The sequence below is a fragment of the Tamandua tetradactyla genome, chromosome X (genome assembly GCF_023851605.1).
Source record: "Tamandua tetradactyla isolate mTamTet1 chromosome X, mTamTet1.pri, whole genome shotgun sequence".
Classification (NCBI taxonomy): Eukaryota; Metazoa; Chordata; class Mammalia; order Pilosa; family Myrmecophagidae; genus Tamandua; species Tamandua tetradactyla.
This window is the reverse complement of record NC_135353.1, coordinates 101,609,126-101,631,857: the sequence shown is the minus strand read 5'-3', so window position 1 is coordinate 101,631,857 and position 22,732 is coordinate 101,609,126. Positions and strand designations below refer to the sequence as shown.

General features: G+C 40.8%; 3 protein-coding genes and 1 pseudogene across 7 annotated transcripts in view; 2 read left to right on the top strand and 2 right to left on the bottom strand.

Moving 5' to 3' along the window:
- Window positions 1–1,434: 1,434 nt before the first annotated feature.
- On the bottom strand, window positions 1,435–9,586 carry PDZD11 (PDZ domain containing 11). Of its 3 annotated transcripts, none has more exons than XR_013169527.1 (8): window positions 9,494–9,586; window positions 8,922–9,021; window positions 8,364–8,447; window positions 8,042–8,098; window positions 7,672–7,770; window positions 7,374–7,434; window positions 2,977–7,216; window positions 1,435–1,706 (listed from the first exon to the last, which is right to left on the bottom strand). XR_013169527.1 is itself a non-coding variant. In XM_077146372.1 (7 exons), the coding sequence occupies exons 2-7, from the start codon at window positions 9,006–9,008 to the stop codon at window positions 7,182–7,184; spliced, it is 423 nt and encodes a 140-aa protein (XP_077002487.1). In that variant the 5' UTR covers window positions 9,009–9,021; window positions 9,494–9,586; the 3' UTR covers window positions 2,435–7,181. The 3 variants fall into 3 exon arrangements, 1 of the variants encoding a protein (XP_077002487.1); XR_013169528.1 differs by lacking the exon at window positions 9,494–9,586 and adding an exon at window positions 9,264–9,487; XM_077146372.1 differs by lacking the exon at window positions 1,435–1,706 and having other exon boundaries at window positions 2,435–7,216.
- RAB41 (RAB41, member RAS oncogene family) lies at window positions 2,352–5,957 on the top strand. Of its 3 annotated transcripts, XM_077146370.1 has the most exons (8): window positions 2,352–2,636; window positions 2,818–2,876; window positions 3,096–3,149; window positions 3,709–3,814; window positions 3,964–4,075; window positions 4,315–4,408; window positions 4,614–4,680; window positions 4,942–5,954. In XM_077146370.1, exons 1-8 carry the CDS (start codon window positions 2,510–2,512, stop codon window positions 5,004–5,006), a joined length of 684 nt encoding a protein of 227 aa, XP_077002485.1. In that variant the 5' UTR covers window positions 2,352–2,509; the 3' UTR covers window positions 5,007–5,954. The 3 variants fall into 3 exon arrangements, with proteins under 3 accessions (XP_077002485.1, XP_077002483.1, XP_077002484.1); XM_077146368.1 differs by having other exon boundaries at window positions 4,315–4,680; window positions 4,942–5,957; XM_077146369.1 differs by having other exon boundaries at window positions 4,614–5,004.
- Window positions 9,587–9,704: 118 nt separating the features above from the next.
- KIF4A (kinesin family member 4A) overlaps window positions 9,705–22,732 on the top strand; it is a 230,614-nt gene continuing 217,586 nt past the window's right edge. The window contains exons 1-5 of the mRNA XM_077145000.1: window positions 9,705–9,765; window positions 10,088–10,228; window positions 10,340–10,454; window positions 15,673–15,863; window positions 20,132–20,224. Of these exons, the coding sequence (XP_077001115.1) occupies window positions 10,109–10,228; window positions 10,340–10,454; window positions 15,673–15,863; window positions 20,132–20,224 (519 nt within the window). The 5' untranslated portion in view covers window positions 9,705–9,765; window positions 10,088–10,108. The remainder of the gene's footprint in view (window positions 9,766–10,087; window positions 10,229–10,339; window positions 10,455–15,672; window positions 15,864–20,131; window positions 20,225–22,732) is intronic.
- On the bottom strand, window positions 14,232–14,707 carry LOC143671014 (low molecular weight phosphotyrosine protein phosphatase pseudogene; annotated as a pseudogene).

Here is a 22,732-nt window from a genome sequence, read left to right as displayed (position 1 = left end):
GCATTTAAGAGTCTTTCTATCTGCTCCAAATCTTAGGTACCAATTGCAAATATGAGTTCAGTTATAACTTTCTTTTCTGTCAATATTCTCCTCCTCCTCATCAACATCTATAATTACTTTACCATTTCCAAACGGCCTTATACATCAACTCCTCATAATTGTCCTATGAACTAAGTAGGACAGGCATGAGTCTGAGCTTTGGAGTCAGGCAGACTTAGATTGAAATTGTGACTGTTGATCTGGTACAGTCACTTAACGTTTCTGAACTCATAAAGTGGGGATAATAATACTTCAAAGGGTTTTTGTGAGGTCTAAATAACATGTAGAGCTCCTACGGCAGTCCTATTATTGACAGATGAAATAACTGAGGCTCAGAGGGGATTTGTACAAGTTCTATTCTTCAAATCGTAAATCTGATTTTCTATGTTATGAAATGTTTTAGGCATAGATAATCATATAATGTATACCCTGTACCCACAACCTAGATTTTTAAAAAAGTTACAGAAACAAATGGACGCCTACTGTTCGTCCTTCCCTAATCCCATTCCCCTGTTCCCTCTCCCTCTCTCTTCTTCTTCTCACCCCTCAGCCCAGGTAGCCACTATCTTGAATTTGGTGTTTATTCTCCCAATAATGTTTCTACACTTCTATTCTGTATTTATGTATCTATGAGAAACTTTGGTATTGTTCTACATGTTTTCAAACCCCTTCCCTTCCTGAAACCCATTCAATGATTGAGTTGGCCTTGTGATCTCTCATCCCCCGGTAAAATTGTTGCCCCTTCCCCATTTCTAGTTGTTAGTTTTGAGGTGCCTTTTTACCCTCATTATCATAGGACATCTGACAGCCAGGTGAGAGATTTGGGGATGGGTAACTGGAGCAAGAATAGAGAGACCAAAAAGAAGGAATAGGGAGAGTCTGAGAGCCATCTCCAGGACTGGAAATCTCCATCTGGAAAACTGTGGAGGGGAGGTTCAGGGATTGAGTTTAGAGGGACATCAGTGACACAGCCTTGGACCCTTACAGTAATATCGGTGTGGAGCTGTTCATGATCCCGGTGCATCCAAAGCCAACTAATGATGAGTGACCAGGTGAGACTCATCAGGAACGTTAGTCCTGAGGGTTAGGGACGAAGCAGTTCTGATGTCATGAGTTGGAGACTGGTGGTTTGGGTTGAGATGGAATTGCAATAGGTAGATTGTGTGGGTAAGCTTTTAGGAGATGTTCGTGGGGGGAGGGGCAGTGTAATATTTCCTCACAAAACCCAAAGAGCCACTTATCTGCTTTAGGTCTCTTTTCCCTCCCTTTCCATCCTTGCTACAGAGGCCCCATGTAATGGAGGGCGGGGTCTGAAAGCCTAGCCCCCACTCCACATCTTCACCGTTCATTTTAAGACAGTGGAAATGTAAAAAAAAAAAAAAAAAAAAAGCTTCCTTGGGGTGTAGCTTTCAATACCTGTGCAGTGGAAACGTAAGGATTAGGTTCGCCTTCAGTGCTTTTCATATGCCCTCATTTTCCTTTCTGCATTCCCGCCCTCCTCCTCTTGCTCTCCTTGGGACTCTTTCCTTCTCAATCTTTCTTTTTCCTTTTCCTTCCTCCCCTCGCCCTTACTTCTTCTGTCTTCCATTCTTCGATCTCATCTCTCTTCCTTACTCTTCAACTTTGTTTCCTTTCCAGTGCTCCTGGGGAACTTTCTGTGTTGGGAGCTTTGAGAGGAAATGAAGGGAAACAAGTCACTGTGGTGGATTCGAGGGTTTGGAGTGGGGAGCAGGGATGGGGCACTCCGATCTAGTGGGGCCGAGGAATTGAGCTGGGAAACGGAGGGGATCACTTCTCTGGGATGAGGAAAAGATAAGGAACGTAGAGGATGCCCGGAAAGGGATTCCTAACCCTTATTCCCCTCTGCTACTTCTGCAAGTGCCAAAAACTCATCGAGGGGTTCATGCGGCCAAAGCAAAGACCAGACTTTGGCGGCGGGACACGGGGAAATGAGCGCCTCGCTTGGGTGTCCCTTTAGTGGGAGTCCCCACTGTAACGCTCTAATAAATGGGCTTGCATAGAAGTGCCTGGCAATCTCTTCACTATTTCCTCCTCCAGGAGGGTAATGGAAATACTAAGAATGACCGCTCCCCGCGAAGCAAGTGCTTTTCCCGTTTATGGGCCCCAACTTTTCTGTGGCACAATCACCCGCACTCCATGAGCGCTTCGATTTTTGCCTCACAGGCTCCGGCTGTCCCCTCCCCAACCCCAACCTCCCAGCCTCACTCGAAGCTGAGCACGAGCCTGCTCAGCGCGCAGCCAGGGCTGCCGGGAGGCGCCGCGGTGGCTGCCGGGAGGCGCCGCCGGGGACGCTGCCGCGCTATCAGCCTGCGAAGCCCGCCAAGCAGCCGTTAGAACGCCAAGCAGCCGTTAGAACTCCGAGCGCGGTGTGGCATCACGTCGCTGAGGGCCGAACGCCAAAAGGAAGTTCGGTTTTTGAACAGGCCAGGAGCCTACGTTGCCCGCAGAGATGTATGCCTTCGATGCCCGAGAGACCCGGCGCGAACCCACAGGCCTTAGTCTGGAAACCAACCGGAGACCCGACTACCAGTCCGCCCTGTGCAGACTCAAACTCGTCTTCCTGGGAGAGCACAGCGGTGAGAATTTGGGCTGGACTTTGGGGATGGGGGGTGGTCGTGGTATGGAATGGGCGGGTATCTGGGGAATCAATTTCCTCGCCGTTGGGAAAGTTTGAAGTGGGATGTGGGAGATTTATGAAGAGACTGAGGGGAGAAAAGAGAGCAGGGGTGATGCTGATCCGACTCATCAACCTCACAGTGGGAAAGACATCGATAATCACCCGCTTCATGTATGACAGCTTTGAGTGCGCCTACCAGGTGAGTCCGCCGCCAGGGACTCACAGCAGGTACATTTTTGTCCCTTTCTTTGGTAGACTTCCCCGAGAATTCTTCCCCTCAAAACCCCACAAAAGATTACCTATTTTAAGCGTTGAGCCAGGACAGCTTTCTCGGGGATATTCTTGGTTTCCTGTGCTGACTGCCTGATGTTGGAGGTAGAGATGGCGTAGAGAGAGAGTATCTGACCCTCTTTTGCAGGCAACCGTTGGAATTGACTTCATGTCTAAGACCATGTACTTGGAAGATCGAATGGTAAGTGTTAACTCCCATACCACTAACCCTATACTTTAACCCCTTAAGTCTCATCACAGTAGGGTACTCCCACCCCAGATCATCTATGGATAAAGAGGAAGGAAAAATGGAAGCCTCCCCAAATCATTAAGCCCTGTGATGTTTCTTGTTCTGTCTGCCCTCATTTAATCCCCAACTGTAACACAAAGTCCAAGAGGCTGTGAATCCTTAAATCTGCCACTCTATAGGGTCTTCCTTAATCAACAGTATGGAGATTGGACCTGTCCTAGGGCTCTGGGCCACTTGGTTTGGGGCCACAGCAACTACTTTCCAGGGACCCAGTCCCCTTAAACTTTTTATTCTGCCTTATTAAAATGCTAGCCTTTAAAAGGCTAGTTATCTTTCTTTAAGTGTAATCATACAATATTTGTCCTTTGTGTCTGGCTTATTTCATTTAGCGTTTTATCAAGGGTCATCTATGTTATAGCATATATCAGAACTTCATTCCTTTTTATGGATGAATAATATTCCATTGTATGTATATAACACATTTTTCTTGCTAAACATTTGTTTTATACAGATTCGGCTGCAGCTTTGGGACACAGCTGGTCAGGAGCGCTTTCGCAGCCTAATTCCTAGCTATATCCGTGATTGTTGTATTGCGGTGGTTGTCTATGACATCACAAGTTAGTGCTCTGCAATGTTTTATTTGAAAAGGGGACTATGAGGGAAGCAAAAGGGAGGTTGGTAGGTCTAGCAGTGAGGAAGGATAGGTCCCGTATTCTCTCCAAGCCTCTACAAAATGTTGATCCTTCTGCAACATATTCTCTTACAGACATCAGTTCTTTCAAGGGAGTAGATAAGTGGATAGAAGATGTACGGGTAGAAAGAGGTGACGACGTCGTCATCATGTTGGTAGGCAACAAGATTGATCTCAGTGACGAAAGGTGAGGTACAACTAGTACTTCTGCAATACCTAGAGCTCAGTCTCTGTGGGGAGGGTCTACTGTGCTCTCCTGGGGAGTTGTGTCAGGGATCTGAAAGGTCATGGGTTCGAGGCATCTGTGGTTCCTGGTCCTAGGGAAGCCTTATTATACTTCAGAAGGCTCTATCCCTATCCACTAATACTGGGTCAGAAGGCATCTTATCATTATCTGGTTCCTTAAATAACTTCTCATTTGTCCAGACAAATCTCTACAGAAGAAGGCGAAGAAAAATCAAGAGAATTCAATGTGATGTTTATCGAGACCAGCGCCAAAACTGGTTACAATGTGAAAAATGTAATACCAATTTTTCTTATGCTATGTCCATTGCACTCTATCTCTAGCTACTGCTTACTCTTTTGGATAACCTTGGCTTGTCCTGTCCTAGGGTGGGGGCAAGGTTCATCTCCCTTTCATGCAGCCCAAAGGCCCCAAATCATTTCAGCCTCTGAGCCTTACTTTTATTTTTGGTCTTTTGTAACTCATCCCTGCCCTTCCACAGCTATTTCAGCGTGTGGCTACTGCCGCTCCTTTCAGAAATGATTCACCTCCACCAAAGGAAGAGGAGAGTATCCTTTCTTCCAGTTTTGCTGGGGTTGAGAATGTACAAGCAGAGAAGGTAAGCTTCTTTTGTTGAGCTGATGGCCAATTCATGCCTGAATGGTACTAGGGGAAAATGGGACTAACTTTAGCACAAAGTAACTCCTTGATTTGCCTTTAGGTAAAAGGGAATCATTATTCCTCTTCTCTATTTCCTAAGAAGCTACTCCTGGAAGTTGAGATTAGATTCACTCACCTTGTTCTATTACCTTCCTTAACATATACTTCAGTCATTGAAATCCAACTGGAGCCCACCACTGAATCAGCCACCAACAGCCGGTGTTTCTGTTGCTAGTTTAGGCGGTTTTTCTACCTAATTTGATTACTTTTTTTGTATTTGGGCTTCCTAGTACCAGTCCTTCTCTCCTGCCGTTGGGCTTTTGGTTTAAATACTTGGCTACTTACTAGTTCTCTTCCAGTTCCTGGGCTTAGGACATAAAACAGAATCCCTGAAAGTGCCATCATTTTTTTTTTGACTGCACCTCATAGCTATTGGGTGGAAGCTACTTACGGCACCAGGGAATTCTACCTTGCCTTCTCTGACTGCTAAAAGACACCTGTAGAGGATGCAGTTCTACAATAGCCTTCCTAAAAGGCTGATACAGTTCATTCTCCAGTTTTCTTATTCAGTTTCTCAATAAATGACTAGCCCTTTTACCTCAGTCTATTACTTGCACCTTCTCCATGCTGTACGTATACCTCCGCAGTACAAATGCATCATGCTGGTGCCCCATTTTAGAACCATTCTGACACCTCAAAGTGAGAACCAATTTAGGGCAAGAGGGTTCTTATCTCGTGGGCCCATGGCATAGCTGACTTATCTACCATGTTTAGCACACTTCTTAGATAAGTTATTTTAAAACATGTTAACCACAGGGAGAGCCTTGGATCTCAACATTCAGTAGTCTAAGCTAATTTACTTTTGTGGAAGTATCTAAGTCTCTATTTTCTTTCTCAGATGGCCATGCTGGGTGGGCAGCAGAGAAAATAGGAGTGTGGAATGGGAGGGGATTCCTCAGGAAGCATAGGGACTTTGCTAAGTTCATTCTACCTCCAGCCCTGCTCACACTAAAAATGGCACTAAGCCTCCAAAAGAAGTACCTTCGCAATGCTAAGGTGGGATTTACAGGATGAACCAGACCTTCCAATTAGACTAGCATTACTACTATTTAGAACTGTTTCCCATATTTGAAGATAGACCTTAGGGCGCTTATTTAAAAATTCAGATTTCCAAGCCTCACCTCAGACCAACACATTCAAACACCAGGGGAAGAACCTAGAAATACATATTTTAGCCTCCCAGAAATTCTTACAGGGCAAGTTTGGAAAACACAAGCCTAGATGGCAGGAGATGAATATTCAGTGCTAGATCTGGGAACTTCATTATGGGGAAATATCAGCCTATAGCTCACTAGAAAGCTTTTCATTCTGAATGGGCACTTTAAAATACCAATGGGGATAGCATAAGGTGTGGCCTGGAAATTAACAATGGATCAGTAACTAAAGATCTAAGAACATGATAAAAGGTTATTTGGGAGTTGGGATGAAGAAAAGGGGGAAGTCACTACTCAATCTACACATTGGATAACGGGAACTAATTTCTTACTGCTGCCTCTGGAAAGACATGCATGTAAGTCCCTCCCTTAGTTTAGTTCCAGATCAAAGAATCCAGGAAATGAGAAAACAGGGCTATATTAATATTATCCCCTGCAGAGAAATGTCCAAAGCTCATGGGGTAAGGGATACTATTTTCTCCAGTACCCCTAACCCTATACCATTCTTGTTACTCTATGGCTAAGGTTCCTGGGCCTTCCTGATGTTCTGGCCAGACACAGGTAGTTGTGAAGTAAGTAAAGGCTGCTCTGTTCCTTCCAGTGCCTGATCTCCTTGGAAGAACTTTTTCTTACCTCAGTAGTATTGTATACTTAATATCATTCAAAACTCACACCAACATTTCCTCAGCATTGCCTTTTACTTTTTTGTGAGAAGTTAGGAGGAGGAAGGGTCTCACTGGAATCTCTAAAGGTGTATGAGACCTCTGATAGTACAAGGATGGGATGAGATGGCCAGTCAGATTAGAATGAAGGCCCCTGGGATTCTTTTTTTTCTATTAATTTCTATATTCTAATGAAAGTGATATGGCATTTATCAAATTGTCTAGCACATGAGATTCAATAACTGTCAGCTGCCTTTTCTAGCACAGTTCCCCACCAGCTTGGTTATACTTAAACATTATCATCTTCCTTTCATGGAATAAAGCTCACCCAGAAAACCAGGGAACTAAAAGTGCAGTGCAGTTTGGGCAATACAGTTGGCTAGCTGGCTTAGTGCAGGATTTCACTGTCTCCTCATCCTCCTTACTTTACTAGGCCAGGGAAGGGCTGAAAGTAGAGTTTCCCAAGTGCCTTCCCTGGGGCCCAGCTAACTTGTCCAGGCAGATTCCATGTGAAGGGATGTAGGCTGCAACTCTCTAGTGCACAGTCCTCTCTTTTTGGCGATGATAATCTGGGGAAAAGAAGAAAGAAAAAGAGGAACATAGCAAGTTATTTTCAGGATTGAGATCATAATTCCCAACTTAACTTGCGGGTCCTCTAGTAATCAGTATTTAAAGAATTCCTACCCAGGATCCTGCCAGGTAAATAATAAAGAGAATGACACTTACTGTATGGAAAGAAGCGGACACGCATGCTGATTTCACGGGCTGTCTTCAGGATCTCAACAGCCTGGAAGGAACACAGCAGCTTGTACAGATGAAAAGCTATGACCCAGGACACTACAGTAACAGGGTTGCAAAGTAATTTGCCACTCCAACTTTCTGGGTTACTAATAGCTGTTTCCCTCTGGTACACTTTCTCAGGAGAGATGCTTTCTTATCAAGTTTCAGTTTAGGCTAATCCTGTCCAACCTGCCCTACCTCAAACGGCTGCCGGCCTCACCACAGCCCAAGGTTCTGTGCTTACCTTGCTGTGCTCGATATCTTGAAAATCCACATCATTCACAGCTAGGACTTGGTCCCCTTCCTGAAGTCCAGCTCGATGTGCATCAGAGTCAGGAATCACCTATTGGTGATAAGAATACATGTGATCAGGGTGGGCTATTTCCAGAAGTCTGTAAGTGAAATTAAGTGCTATTCAAATGTAAAATGCTACTGCTTTTTTGTGACAATGTAGGGAGACAGACGGCCTGCCAGGTGGAAAGTTTTAAATGGTAAAGAAAGTGTCCCCATTAAGCCCCAACGATGAGTCCACCAAGTATCCTTCCCACAGAAGGATCTTGCAATCTGATAACAAAGGAAAGTAGCTGTCCACATTGCCTACCAGACTCACACACCTTGGAGATAAAGATGCCTAGCTGGGAGGCCTTTCCTCCTCGGATGTTAAATCCCAACTGTAAGACAAGAGCACAAAGCTCAACATAGATCACAAATACAAGAACATCTAGTAGTAGCATCACTGTACAACAGTTAGGTTTGTATATCCCTCTGAGGGAAGTTGTGGAAGTGATATCTCAGCTTTTCTGCCCATAAAAGTAGTTTCCTCACCTCCCTACCTCCTTCCCAACCCACACCCCCAACCATGGCCTACCTCTGGGCCTGTGTTCCAGGTATGAACAAATCCAGTCTGGGTAAGATGCAACTGCTCCATAAACTCACCTGAGCTCCAGGAGGCTTCTTTAGTGTGACAATTCGGGGCAGAAACTGGGTCAACTCATTGTTGTAGTCTGGGTGGTATACCCTCTGCAAGACACAGCAACCCCAGAGATCTTACTACTAGTCTTAGACTTCATACCCACCGTCATCTGGAATAGTAGTACATCACCCTAAAGTCAGGAAAAGGTAAAGTCATGGATTTAGTTTAAGTGGAACAGATAACGCTGACCAAATGAGGAGGCAGAAAACATGGGGAAGTACTAGCAGCCCAGTAGCTCCCTACTCCTTTACTTGACAGAATGACTTTTCAGAATATCAGGCACTGGTTGTGAATGGACCCTTGCAGGAGGCTTCCATAGGAAACTCTCAATGAGTTGGCCTAGTAGCTCAAAATCCAGCTACTGGGTCCCCTGGCTATGGCAAGGGTGAAGACTCCTTCTCTCCTTAGCTTTTGAATCTGACTAGAAGGGCAGGAGAAATAATGTTGCCATACTCCCTTTCATGCATCATCTCATGCCCATGAGGAAAGGTCCTTCATTGAGGGGTACAGGTGGTACCTACCTCATGAGGAGGGATCCATGCTGGGGGATTCTCATAAGCAGGCAGGAAAACCACCGGGTAGTCATCATAAGGAATCCGGCTGTCCATCTCGGGCAAAGCCCTGGAATGGAAATGTGAATCAAAGCAGACCAAAGTGTGTGTTGGACAGCAAATGCCCTGCAAGTTTCAGAAAGCAGTCCCAACCCATACTAATGCTAGGGGCCCAGCCCACATATAGGTAATACCATTAAGTGAAGGAAAGAAGAAAAAGGACGAAAGAAAGCTATAAACTTTGCTGAACACCTGCTAGGTATTCTATAGTGATGACACCATTTCTCACAATATCTGCGGAGTACATGTTACCGTCTTCATAAAGAGGAAATCGGGTGGCCTCCGAAGTCCAAGGGAATGCTGAATCCAACTATGCGCAGGGATCCGGGGCAAGGTACAGCCCTACACTCCCTGGATGTGATTAGTCATAGTGGGGATCCTCTGATCGACCCTTCCTTCAGCACTAGCCAACTTCCAGATCCCCACCCCGCATCCTGCTTGAGTCCCGAGAGCTCCGCAGCATAAACCCAGTGCCATCTTACCTGCAGTGAGGCCTCAGCTACAGTAGCTACCGCTTACAACCAACTCCGGCTGGGAAGCGGAAACGGATGCTAGGATGGGCCAGAAAGGGGTGGGGCCAGGGTGAGGCCGGCTGATCCTTCCCTTCGTGAAGCGTAGGCCTGCGCGCGCCGCTGTGCGTGCCCCGCCCGCAGGGTATCTGTGTTCCGATTGGTTGGCGGTGCTGGGGCCTATTTGAAACTTGGCGGTTGAAGCTCCCAACGCTACAGAGCTGCGGAAGACTGGGAAAAATTCGGTGAGTTAAGGGTATACTCCGTAGCTCAGCATCTGCCTTTCTTGGTATCTTGGGGCCGTGATCCTTTGTCGCCGTCTCCGTTTCGGGTTTTCTCTTTCCATTTCAGGCGCCACTTTGCTCTCTTAAGTGTGTTGGTCGTGGCCAAGCCTGAGGGAGAGGGCATCTCCTGAGGTAGTGATCCCGCTGGAAAAGGGTGGCGGCCGTAACCCACTCCATCCTCTGAGGAGGGCTGGAACTGAGGGAGGACGCCCTCCCATCCCTGCCGACCTTCCAAGATTCATCAGCAGGCTCTTTTTTGTTGCTATTGTTTCCCCCCTCACAGAGACGGTGCTGAGGTAGGATCATGAAGGAAGAGGTGAAGGGAATTCCTGTAAGAGTGGCATTACGATGTCGCCCTCTCGTTCCCAAAGAGATTAGCGAGGGCTGCCAGATGTGCCTTTCCTTCGTACCCGGGGAACCTCAGGTGCGTAGCAAAGCCCTGGGCCTGCCTCTGAACACCTGGAGCCTGAACGGCAGCGAGGGGCGTAGCTAGCCTTTCGTTCATTTCTTAAGTCTTGTCCCTTGACTTTTCTAGGTGGTGGTTGGTACAGATAAATCATTTACCTACGACTTTGTGTTTGACCCCTCTACTGAGCAGGAAGAAGTCTTCAATACAGCAGTAGCGCCACTCATAAAAGGCATATTTAAAGGTGAGGTTATTTAATTCTTCAAACGTTTCTTGGGCATAAACTATGTGCTAGGCCCTGTGTTTGGGCCCTGCACATACAAGAATGGCTAAAACAAGCCCTGCCTTCAAAATCCCCACAGCCTAGGAATTAACGCAATAACATTTGTGGAAAATCTCTCCACCCTTGAAGTTAGTGTTATACTGTATTAGCTTTCTATGGTTCTGCTCATCTTTGACTTGTGTATATTTTTGTTTGTCCTGGAGCCTCATTAGATTGGGAACTCTTTGGTGGGTGCTGATGGTGATCTGCCTCTTGTCGATTTCTACCCAGTTATCTTAGTTATCTCTCTAGAAAAACAGAAGCACTCTTCCAGGCAACAGCTGTTCACGTGTATTTTTTCAGTGATGTCATGACTAGAGCATGTTGCACACTTTGCTTCAAAACCAAAAAGTATTCAGACAATAATCTCAGACTTAAAGGAGAAGTTGCAAAAACAGTATAACTGCTAAATGAGTTGTTCACATAATGCCCTCCTCCTCAAAGACTTTGGTGTATAAGGACTAAACAAGGACGTGTACAAAATTATCATTGCTACATAGCTATCATCTAATCCTCGGGCCCCATTCAAGTTTCACCACTTTTCCCAGTAATACCCTTTAGAGCAAAAGAATCTAGTTCAAAAATCATGTTATATTTAGTTGTTATGTCTCTTTAGTCTCCTTCATTCTAAGCTTTCATGGTCTTGACACTTGAAGATTACAGGCTAGTTATTTTGTAAACTGTACCTCAACTTTTGGTTTGTCTGATATTTACTTATTATTAGATTCAGATTGTTCATCTTTAGCAGGAATATCAAAGAAATGGTGCTGTATTCTTATTGAATCCTATCAGATAGCACACGATGTCGATTTGTGCCATTACTGCTGATATTCATTTAATTTAAGGTGGTGTCCATCACGCTTTTCCACTATAAAGTTAATCTTTCTCCTGTTTACATATTCTGAAGACCATTATGGCTCTAACGTTTTTCTGATTAATCATCCCCCTTTCCTTTATCTATTCCTGAAAACTTATGATTTCCAGATCCTTCATTATCCTGATCATCTTCCTGAGACTGTACCTCCACAGCTTAATAAGAGCACGATAGTTCTATTTTCATTGTCTTAACTTGGGGAACTATGATAATTAAATTATAGTCTTTGGAAGCAATATAAAATAGAAAGTGATCCATTATATGTGTTGTTAACACTGTGCTTGGTTGCAAAGACAAAGCCACTATTTTTCACAGTCAGCTCAACAGCACCCTCTTGTACTCTTGTACTCCCTGCACCACAAAGCCCTGAGTATTTTGCAAAAAGTACTGAAACCTGGTTTCTCAAGTTATTGCTGTATACATCTATCTGTGGTATTGCAGAAAATGGGGAGCTATTATTCTCTTGCCCTATAGTCATGCCAGGTGATGGTATCTATTATACTGAAAATTGAGATTTAGCATCCTATGATCTTTCAGAATATTACAGTCTTATTGAGACAAACAAGTTCTTTCAAAACTTCAGAGTTTTTCTTTAGACTCCAAAATTATCTTGGTAAACTTTAGATAATAGCTTCGACATACATATGATCATCATTTAACAGAGAAAGCTTGCCTCATGTTCCTTTAGAACAAAACTTTTATTTATTTTTTTATTTTTATTTTTTTTACATGGGCAGGCACCGGGAATCGAACCCGGGTCCTTGGGCTTGGCAGGCAAGCATTCTTACCTGCTGAGTCACCGTGGCCCGCCCTAGAACAAAACTTTTAAGGTCATATTTTTTCCACTTTGAAATAAGTTTGGATTTATAGTTCCTTCCAGGTGCCATGCTTGCAGTTTTCATAGCAACTACCTTACAATTAATTGGGCAGTGAGTAATATCAATTGGTGAGAATAGCCCATCTAATGTCTACTTGTTTTTTTTCTAATCTTGCTACAGCTTTAGCTGAGTTTTAGCTGCATCTTCTTTCAATCAAAAATGTAAACTATGAGCTAAAAGGAAAACATACTGGTGACATTTTGGATTCTGTGACAAGAAGAAATACACAAATTAATCTATAAAATAAACTTTTTTACTGGAATTAAACTCAGGTGAAAATATACTTCGTAGGTCTTTCTGCAAACTAGTGACAACAGATGACAACAAATGACACAACTACTGTTCAATATCTCATTCTATTTAATAATTTAGAAAATACTAACAAACCAAAAAAAAAAAAACAAAGAAAGCAGGAAAACCTCACCTACCATCCTATTACATCATTTTGAGATGCATACCAAAATATTTATTTGTTCTTTTTCTATTTATATACTTATACTTTAACACTTGTTTTTACCTGCGTTTTTCATTTAACTATATTGTGAACATCTTTGAATGGATGATTCTTTATCAGTCCTCTATAAAAGCAAAGGACATACATCACATTGAATCATACCTAAATGAAAACATTTCCATGAGGAACCTGAATTAATATGGTCCAGATGCATTCTGAGAGTTCAGATAGTGAGCTGATATTTTCATTGACTATGAACAGCAGCTAACATTGCCTTTTCAAATGAAGACTGTTAACCAAAGAAACATATAGCTAAAATTCCTTCTATTTATGTAGTTTCTAAGACTTTTATTTAATTTTCATAATATTGAATTGCTTAAGATAGAGAACAGAATTATAATGTCTGAACAACTTTTTTTATACTCCCCAGTTTATTTTGAAAACGACCTTTTCTGCTATATAGCCAAATGAATTTGAAATTAATTATCTTAAAGAACACAATAATTACCTATAAATGAAATGCTGATAAAAGAACACAGCACATATTTAAGGACTTCAACATAATAGAATTCTCTTTTTTCAGCTTTTTAAACTATTTTTTCCCATATAAGTTAATATATAATATTTGGCATTTGGGTGATATGTACACATAAAACAGACACGTTTGTCAAAGTGAGCATACGATGAAATAGCATACAGTGTCCTTTCTGGATAAAATTAAATTTTCAGAGGCAATGTGGTCCAAATGGGAGCAAAAAGTTGATTTCCTCATGAAATAAACTATATAAAGAAAAATTAAGACTAGTGCTAAAGATTTATACCATAAATTACTCTATTTCCTCTCCTTTTAAGATACAAATGTGCATTCTGGGTATGTGTGAACCAAAATACTTGCAATCAAGATTGTGAAAGCCTATGACTCGGGTAGTATGTAATTCAATAAGAGGCCCTGGGGTAAAAAAAAAAAAAAAAGGTAGTATAGGTAAAGAGAAGACATTTGTCCTTCAAGTTATACATATCGGCTTAATAAAGAGGTAGATTATTTAAAAGTCTCAATGGGCTCAGATATTGACTTGGGCCTGAAAGTGATGTTTAATTATTTACTAAGATCATGATTAAGCATATTAGATGGCTAGCTGTCACTGGATAGTACCTTAAGGTTAAACACTGGAAAAGAAATCATTGTTACAAAACTGTGTATTTTGTGGTTCTACTATTTTATGTGTTCCACTATTTTTGTAATTGGGGCAAGAGAAGAGGTCCAATTTGTTTAAGAGCATTTAATGTACCCCAGAAGCTGAATCAGAGATTTTTATTAATTCTTCTGCAAACACAACATTGATTTCCAGCTGCAATTATTTTTTAAGATAAACAAGTCAATTGAAAAAAAAGTTTGGCCTTGAGTATGAAGCATTACACTTTTAACACACTGTAAAACCTAGAACATCATGGTAAGGCGTATTGTTGGCCTTTAGAAATGAAAAGATACAGCTTTACTGTGATTTCTCCAAAAATGCTTTGCAGCACCTAACACACTGCTGGTACATATTCTCAAAGTCTGAGTTATTCCCATAATAGGGATTTTCAATAATAAGTTGTTTTTGTGGATCATGGCTCCCCAGTAATTCAATTTTGCTTTGCAGTTTTTAAATTCACTACCTTTTCTATTCAAATTTCTCAGATTGCTTTCATCCATACACAGTGTATAATCAAATGTGGCAAAATCTTCTTTGGTAATCTGCCTGGCAACATGATTCATAGGAATATCATGCTTCTTCATGCAGTTTTGCCCTCGATAGTCAGGCGGGTTTCCTAGCTCGTAAGTGGATGTTGCAGCACCGTCTGTCCTCTAGTTATCTGAGATATTTTGATCAGTTACAAGTTTTCTGAAAACTGGTTCTGCAATGGGTGACTGACAAATGTTACCTAGACATACAAACAGCATCGGTTTGGGCAGCTGTGCTGCCATCTTCTCAGCCACAAAGAGAAGCACAGAGAGAGAGAACGACCCGGCCGGAATCCCTGTCTGAACAACTTTCTGACAGTGATTTGGTCACCTTCTGTTCTTGTTTGCTAGCTGCCAGAATGCAATATACCAGAAATGGAATGGCTTTTAAAAGGGGGAATTTATTAACTTGCAAGTTTACAGTTCTAAGGCCAAGAAAATGTCCCAATTAAAGCAAACCTATAAAAATGTCCAAATTAATGCACCAACAAGAGGTTACCTTCACTCAGGAAAGGCCAGTGAATTTCAGGGTTTCTCTTTCAACTGGAAAGTCACATGGTGAACATGGCGACCTCTGCTAGCTTTCTCTCCAGGCTTCTTGTTTCATGGAGCTCCCCCAGACACATTTTTCCTTCTTCATCTCCAAAAGGCCTCTGGCTGAGTGGGCTCTCATCATTCTGAAGCTTTGTCCAAAATGTTTCCTCTTTTAAAGGATTCCAGTAAAGTAATAAAGACTCACCTGGTGTGGGTGGAGTCACATCTCCCTCTAATTAATACCCACAATTAGGCGAGTCACATCTCCATGGAGATAATCTAACCAAGTCTGCCACCAAAAGTACTGAATAGGGATTGAAAGAAAAGCCTGTCTCCACATGATGGAATCAGGATTAAGACATGGCTTCTCTAGGGTACATAATCCTATCAAACCAGCACACCTTCATTATGTGTCATTCCTTTAAGTGTTATACTTCCTAGCTTTTAATGGCTATCTAGAAGGGTTGTATTCTGGGGGTTGATGTTTTCTTCTTTGCTTGTTCTGAGTAGTGTAAAGTCACAGCATCAGTATGACTTTTCTTTGTGTCTTCTATTCCTAAGAGTGTCTGTCTCAAGAAAGTAGTCTTAAGTTTGTTACTTAAGAAGGAAATGGAACATATTGATTGGATTAAAATGTTTGCACCACACTATGCATGTGGCTTCTACTTTACTAGGATACAATGCAACAGTCCTAGCCTATGGACAGACAGGCTCTGGAAAAACCTATTCAATGGGAGGTGCATACACTGCGGAACAAGAGAATGAACCAACGGTTGGGGTCATTCCTCGAGTAATACAACTGCTCTTCAGAGAAATTGAGAAAAAGAATGACTTTGAATTTACTATGAAAGTGTCTTACTTGGAGGTAAGTGATTTATCTTTAATTATTCTGAATATAAGATTATCTTTGAGTAGAAAAATAAATCTAAATCAGGTTTTTCCTGACCTGATTCAAATTACTAAATTGCGTTTTTAGTAAATTTCATTTTAATAAAGCATAGAGAAAACTGACTGGCTCAGTTGGATCTGGCTCCAACCCAGTTCTTTCCTTGTTAAACTAGTTTTGTTTAATCTGCTTGTTAGGGGAATTGGCATTGCTCTTTTAAAAGATGATGGGAATCCCTTAATTCCAATTTGGCCTCTATTACTGATTCCCTGTAGAGTCTTCAGAAAAGGGTTTGATTTCTCTTTCCTGTTTTGAGGCTTAAGTGGTAATGCTGCTGCTTCATGAAGAATGATATAAAAATTAGGTGAAGTATTGAACTGTGTAAGTGGTGATATAGCCTCTTTATTAGACAGATATCGAACACCTACTATGTGCCAGGCCCTGTCCTAGGCACTTGGGTTGGGTATAGGTGAATAAAACAAACAAAACTCTGTGCCCTTGTGAGAGCTTACATTCTAAAGTATATCAGTATGCAAGTAGATAGGCCAATTATATTTAAATTCATGACACCAAAAACACATAATTCAGGATCTTATGGCTTATGGGAAACCAGCTGTTTGATTTTAGAGCTGTGATAAGAGAAACATGTAGGTGGTGTCTTATCATTAAAGAGCAATAATTAAACTTACACCATTTAAGCATGCATTTGTATGTGAATACCTCATTCTGGACTTGAATTTGAATATGTTAATGGACATAAGAGATGTGGACTTGAACATCACTGAGACTAGTGTTCTTTTTTTTTAAATGCAATTTTATTGAGATATGGTTACATATCATATAATCATGCAAAGTGTACAATAAATGGTTCACAGTAACATAAGTTGTGCATTCCTCACTACAATCACTTTTTGAACATTTTCATTACTCAAAAGAAAACAAAAAGAGTAAAAGTAAAAAGAAAACCCAGGGCAGTATGACGGTGGCTCAGTGGCAGTGTTTCCACCTGCCATGCCGGAGACCCGGGTTTGATTCCTGGTGCCTGTCCATGTAAAAAAAAGAACACCCAAAGCATCCCATACCTCTTATCCCCCCCTATTATTTATTTATTTTTGTCCTCATTTTTTTACTCAACTGTCCATATACTGGATAAAGGGAGTGTCAGTCAGCCACAAGGTTTTCACAATCACACAGTCACAGTATAAAAGCTATATAGTTATACAATCACCTTCAAGATTCGAGGCTACTAGATTACAGTGTAATGGTTTCACTATTTTCTTCTAGCTGTTCTAAGCCACTAAAAACTAAAAATGGATATCTATATAATGCATGAGAATAACCTCCAGAATGACTCTCGACTCTATTTGAAATGTCTTAGCTACTGAAACTTTCTTTTGTTTCATTCTCTTCCCTCTTTTGATCAAGAAGGCTTATCCCATGTAGTGGGGAGGGCAGTGAGTTTACCTGCTAAGTTGACTTTGAGAGAGAGGCTACATCTGAGCAATAAAAGAGGTTCTCTGCAATATGTTGAATAAAAGGTCAGAAACAAAAAGATGAATATTATCATGCCTCACTCATATGGATTAACTGTAATACACAAACTCAGAGAATTCAAGAGCATAAGGTTATCATGTTGGGACCTATTGTAAAGGTTCTTAGTTATAAGCTCTTACAGCAGTCACACATATTCAGGAGTTATAATTGATATTTTTAAATTCTGAGATACTGAGCTATTTGTATATAACCTGATTGTTCTCTGAAGCTTCAGGTATTGATATGATACCTAAGACTCAGAGTTAGAGCACTAAAGCTATGGAAGTCAGCATTACCCCATTCAGCAACTGTTTAAAAAGTTAAAAAAAAATGATCAGACTTCGTCTAGAGATATGAATGAACCTGATCATGATAGGACTAAGGTAAATCAGAATACTGGGTAAAGGATGATATGGCCCATAATTTCAACTTCAACCTCTGTGTGAGACCAAAGGAAGAGATGTTTATTTGGTGCAAATTTTATATTTGGGGTATTACATTATCTAATTTAACTTGTGTGGTCAGTTGACTGGAACACCGTAAGTACATGGAATCTTGAATAGGGGGTGAAATCTTTTTGGTTTGTACAGATTAATATGATACCCTGATATATCCCCGATTATTTGGGCAGAGAGTAAATAAGTCCCCTTGGGAGATTGGGGAGAACAGAGGAAATATTCAACTTCCCTATCTGGGAAATTCCTGAAATTCTTGCAAGCAGTGGGGACAACCAATTCATTAGAATGAACCGTTGATCTTGGGGCTTGCCCCTATGAAGCTTATTCCTGCAAAGGAGAAGCTAAGCCTACTGATAATTATGCCTAAGAGTCAGTAGAACCTCTTTTGTTGCTCGGATGTGGCCCCTCTCTCTCTCTAAGCCAATTTGGCAGGTGAAATCACTGCCTTCCCCCACTATGTGGGACATGACTCCTAGGTGTGTAAATCTCCCTGGCAACGTGGGACCTGACTCCCATTGATGAGCTGGGACCTAGCATCATGGGAATGAGAAAAGCCTTCTTGACTAAAAGAGGGATGAGAGAAATGAGACAAAATAAAGACTTAGTGGCTGAGAGATTTCAAACAGAATTGAGAGGTTATCCAGGAGGTTATTCTTACACATTATATAGATATCCCTTTTTAGTTTACAGTGTTTGGAGTGACTAGAGGGAAGTACCTGAAACTGTTGAACTGTGTTCCAGTAGCCTTGATTCTTGAAGAAGACTGTATAACTATACAGCTTTTACAATGTGACTGTGTGATTGTGACAACCTTGTGTCTGACACTCCTTTTATCCAAGGTATGGACGGATGAGTTAAAAAAAAGAAAAGGACAAAAATGAAATAAATAATAGGGAGAGATAAAGGGTAAAAACTGGGCAGATTGAAATACTGTGGGTCAATGAGAGGGAGGGTTAAGGGGTATGGGATGTATGAGTTCTTTTTTCTTCTTTTTTTTATTTTGGAGTGATACAAATGTTCTAAAAATGATCGTTATGAAGAATATACAAACTATGTGATGATATTGTGAGCCATTGATTATATAATATGTTTGAACTGTATGTGTGTGTATATTTCTCAATAAAAATATTTTTTAAAAAAAGAGGTTCTCTGGGGGTGCCTCAGGCATAATTATAAGTAGGCTTGGCTTCTCCTCTTCAGGAATAAGTTTCATAAGGGCAAGCCCCAAGATTGAGGACTTGGCCTATTAAATTGGTAGTCCCCAATGCTTGTGAAAATATCAGAAATTCTCCAGATGAGGAAGTTTAATATTTCCACATTTTCCTCCACTCCCTCAAGGGGGCTTTGCAAATACTTTCTTATTCTCAAATTGCACATTATAATAAGTCCATATTAGTGAGGCATTATAATGTTTGTCTTTTCATTTCTGGCTTATTTTACTCAACATACTGTCCTCATGGTCCATTCACCTAGTGGCATGCCTTAAAACTTCATTCCTTCTTATAAGTTGCATACCTCACAACTTCATTACTTCTTGCAGCCAAGGCTAATGTTCTTTAATCTCTTGATTGACCCAATTTTGGCCTAGGTTATCGAATATAAAAATAACCTGGGAACCTGGTATGTTAAATTATACTAACAACATGTAATAGCAGGGTACATGGGTGGTTCAGTGGTAGAATGTTCACCTTCCATGTAGGAGACCTGGGCTCGATTCCCAGATCATGCACTCCCCCCCCCTCAAATATATATATAATAGCAAGCAAGTAATAGTGTTTAGTATGTGCTAAACACTATTCTAAGCACTTAATGTTTTGGTTTCTGCTGAAATATTGGTTGTCACTTCTGCGTTTTTATTTCTTCCACCTTTATTTCCACCTTCACCCCCACTCTAGCCCTCCAAGGACCTTGTAGTTACATTTTAACAAAATCTGTGAGGCTATGCAGTTATGATACCATCAAATAACTGAATTGGGGCACCCATGTTACTGTTCTTTATATCTGCTATTCCTGAGAGACTCTTATCATAAGAAAGCAGATTCAGTCTTGTTACAGTAATATGTGAATTCATTCTTGGAAAATCAAATGATTACTTGTAGGATTGAAGCCCTTTTCTTAATTATGAAAATAATACATGTTCTTGTAAAAAAAAATATGAGGTTACAAAGAATTTTTTTTAAATGCCTGTAATTCCGCTACCCAGAGATTACCATTGTTAACATCTTATTTTTGCCTCTTTATTTTCAACAATATCAGATCTACAATGAAGAAATCTTGGATCTTCTATGTCCATCCCGTGAGAAAGCCTCCCAAATAAGTATACGGGAGGATCCTAAAGAAGGCATCAAGGTGTGTTGGTCTGTCACTTGATATTATTGAAAATATTAGAGAATACTGAAGTTCACATTCCCTTTTTTTATTTTTAACTGTATAGTATAACATATATACAAAGCAAAGAAATAAAAAAGCAATAGTTTTCAAAGCACTCTTCAACAAGTAGTTACAGGACAGATTCCAGAGTTTGTCATGGGCTACCATATGATCCTCTCATATTTTTCCTTCTAGCTGCTCCAGAATATAGGAGGCTAGAGGGCTTAAATATTTTTTTAATCATCACAGTCAACTTTTTTCCCCTTTTTTTGTGAAAAATAACATATATACAAAAAAGCTATAAATTTCCAAGCACTGCACCCCAATTAGCTGTAGAACATATTTCAGAATTTGACATGGGTTCCAATTCCACAATTTTAGGTTTTTACTTTTAGTTGCTCTAAAATACTGGAGACTAAAAGAGATATCAATTTAATGATTCAGCATTCATACTCATTTGTTAAATCCTATTTCTCTGTATAACTCCACCATCACCTTTGATCTTTGCATCCCTCTCTTTAGGGGTGTTTGAGTTATGGCAATTCTAAATTTTTGATATTGGAAGGGTCTGTCACTAATATGGGGTTGGGAGATGGAACTATCTGATGTTCTGGAGAGGCTGGGCTAGGTTCAGGTCTTATCTGGACCAGGGACCCATCTGGAGGTTGAAGGTTTCTGGAAATTTACTCTAGTGCCTGGAATCCTTGTGGATTTTTATATATTGCCCTAGGTATTCTTCAGGATTAGCTGGAATGGTCCTGGTTGGGGGGTTGGTAGGTTATCACATTCCCTTTTATTTGCCACTGTGGTTTAAATGACTACTAACATCTCAGTCTTTCAGATTTTCTGGGGACCTAATTCCCTATATTAATCTAGAATTCTTAGATGGGAGCTTCTTGTGGAGAAGGAATGTGGGACTCATATTCTGTTTTGTCACCTTCCTATTACCTCTTGAAGGAATGCTAATATCAATTAAATATCAATTATTTATAGAGTTCTAAGGCTGGGCTGCTTAATATGGTTGCCACTAGTCACAAGTGGCTATTTAAATTTAACAAAATTGAATAAAATTTAAAATTTCATTCCTCTGTCATGCCAGGCACATATCAAGTACCCAATAGTTACATGTGGCTAGAGGTAACATTGCAGATATAGAACATATTCTTAATCACAGACTATTGTATTGGGCAGGATTGTAATAAATATTGTGATCGGCTCTTGGAGGATAGAAAACAGAGAAAAGTTAAATAAAAGTTAAAAATTTAAATCATAAGTACCATAGGGAGAAGAAATCACTTCTTTGAGAGGCTTATATCATATGATACAGATAGCGGATGAGGAGCTTTGCTGAAGCGAAAATTTGAGGCAAGTTTGGGAGTTTTGTATATGCGAGTGAACCAGACCGAGAAGCCGGCGTTAAAAACAGCCAGACTTAATACTCGCACCAGTTTGGTTATTCGGGGATGGAAGATTCAGTGCCTAGAAGTGGATAAGACTAGGTAGCATAGACTTGGAAAAACTTATTAAAATAACTTATTGCTCATCTTCCTCTCTTTTCCCTCTTCCCCTGCCCAAAGTAGAAAAGAAAGGTGGAACTATAATCCATACCTAACTTTGAAATCTGTTCTATAACTACTTGTTAAAATGTACTTGGAAATTTATTGGTTTTTTTGTATATATATATATATATTTCACAATAAAACACATAAAAAAAGAAAGTTGAAGAGTTGGGGTACAGGTGAGGAGTACAAACATGTGCTTCTATTTTTTTCTTTTCCTTCTGGATCCTTATATTGTTATCCAGGTACTAAAGCAAGGCTCAAAGGATTGGACCTATTTCAAAAGCCTGATAACCTTGGAATACAGAAAAATGGTTTGGATAGTGTGGGGATCAGAAACCCAGATAAGAAACCTACACTTGCTATCGCCAGAAAGACTGTTGATACCATTCCAGCTCTTGGCTCTGTTACATGCCCCGTGCTCAGGCAGTGATCAATTCCCATACATTGTTTGAGTTGAAATTTGCAATGATGAAGAAGTGTGAGTTTCTGGGTCAAATTGAGGTGGGAAAGTACAGTTTGTAAGCACTCTTCAGATGGAATAGATGGGGTTTAGGTAAGAGAAAAACAGTAAAGGTATTCTGGTAATGAGGAATAGCTTAAGCAGTGAAGCAGAAAATATACTTCTGGGATAATAATAATACTAGAGGAGTTCAGCTGAGTTAGAAGATTTGGGTTGGAAAGTAATAGAAGATGAGTTAGGACCAGGTTATGAGACCAGGCTAAAGAGTGGACAGTATGTAAGCTACGCTTTTGCTATCCAAGTAAGTTAGCTCTCAGACGTTAGGAGAGTATCTTAACATTTCTTTGAATCCTTATTATTTGCCTCAGAACTTACTAGTTTGTTGATACTTTAGGAAGCTGGATTTTAAGATGATTAAACAGAAATGGGCTGAAAAGAAGAACAAATAGGGTGAGGAAAATTGGG